At 41.7% G+C, this 1,332-nt stretch overlaps 1 protein-coding gene across 1 annotated transcript; it reads right to left on the reverse strand.

Annotated features, from left to right (window-relative positions):
- Positions 1–226: 226 nt before the first annotated feature.
- Positions 227–1,131, reverse strand: LOC147604419 (auxin-induced protein 15A-like). Its single transcript, XM_086795419.1, has one exon. It carries the CDS (start codon positions 961–963, stop codon positions 553–555), a length of 411 nt encoding a protein of 136 aa, XP_086651545.1. The 5' UTR covers positions 964–1,131; the 3' UTR covers positions 227–552.
- Between the last annotated feature and the right edge of the window lie 201 nt (positions 1,132–1,332).

Here is a 1,332-nt window from a genome sequence, read left to right on the forward strand (position 1 = left end):
TTTACGTAGTGGACTCCCCTGGCTACACCCATGTGTCACATGCTATTGATTTTATCTTTTAATGTGAGAATAATCTGAAGGCATTCTAGTGTTAGTGAGTGGGGAGAGTTCCTAGTGATATTCCTCTTTGTCTCATCGATAAATCAAGAAAGGTTATGAAAACACTTCAAAAGAGCACATCTCATAAGGAAACCAAATAAGCAAGAAGGGGTTATACTCTCATCCATACAAAAGGCTTCATAGGCTCTCACATAGATTAAAGTGGAAACTTAATTACAAACCTTCGGAGTGAAAGAAACTTTTCCATGGGATACAAACTAGAAACTCACCTACACATGGTTTACAATGGAAAGATTTAACTGGCGCCATTTTTTGTACTACAAGCTCAAGACATCTTATGGTTGAGGTTCTTTGTTTTTGTGTGTGGGAGTTGTTTTTGCTCCCCACCAAGGTTATAGTTGTAGTGATAATCAACCTCAAAGTAGTACTACTAATTAGCTATTTTAGTCCACCATTACTCATCTCTTAGAAGACAGTAGTACCTTAGCTCCTCTAGAGCTTTACCCTAACTCCCCTAGAGCTGGTGGAGGCGGCAACGACTCTCTCAAAGACGTCTGCATCACACAGTATTCTCAAAACTCCGGTGTGAGAGTAGCCATACTCTTGAGCTGAGAGCTCTAGAAGCTCTACAAAGAGGGGGTTATTAAGGTATTTGGTTTTGATAAGATATCTCTTTGCTTTATCTCCAACACAAACAGGAAGGTATCCTCTAGGCACCCTTGTGGTGGTCGAAGAAGGGCACTTCATGCAGGCCGGCCTTCTGGAGCTTTTCCGATCTTCAAAAGGTGGATCATGTTGATCTACCTTTTCAAGTCTTTTCAAGTCAGGGCTAGCTACGACAGCGGAGAGCTGTTGAGAGTTGGACGTTGTTTTGAGGAGGAGGAGGTTGGATAATTGCAGCATGATGATGATGATGATGATGATAATTAGGTTTAAATGATGCTACGAGGAAGGAGTGCACAGGCTAGTATATAAGTGGTACAGGGCTTTACAGGTCGCAGTACTAGTGCTGCACATTAACCACCACCACCACCACCACTACCAAAGTGCTGTTTAATCTTTTTTAGGGTGTCGGCACCTGAGGTCTTCAACTTCGATGCAAACAAACGTGGTGTGACTGGTCCCCTAATTAAGGCTTAATTAAGCATTAACTGGCCATTTTAAAGTAGGCCTTTAACTTGTTTAAAACCAGGAAATGTAGCTTCGCGGTTAGGTCAACCATTCATGAAAGCACAACATATATATTAAACATCTTGGAATATGTCGGCAGTG

The sequence above is a fragment of the Cibotium barometz genome, chromosome 62 (genome assembly GCF_041138505.1).
Source record: "Cibotium barometz isolate CiBa-2024 chromosome 62, ASM4113850v1, whole genome shotgun sequence".
Taxonomy (NCBI): Eukaryota; Viridiplantae; Streptophyta; class Polypodiopsida; order Cyatheales; family Cibotiaceae; genus Cibotium; species Cibotium barometz.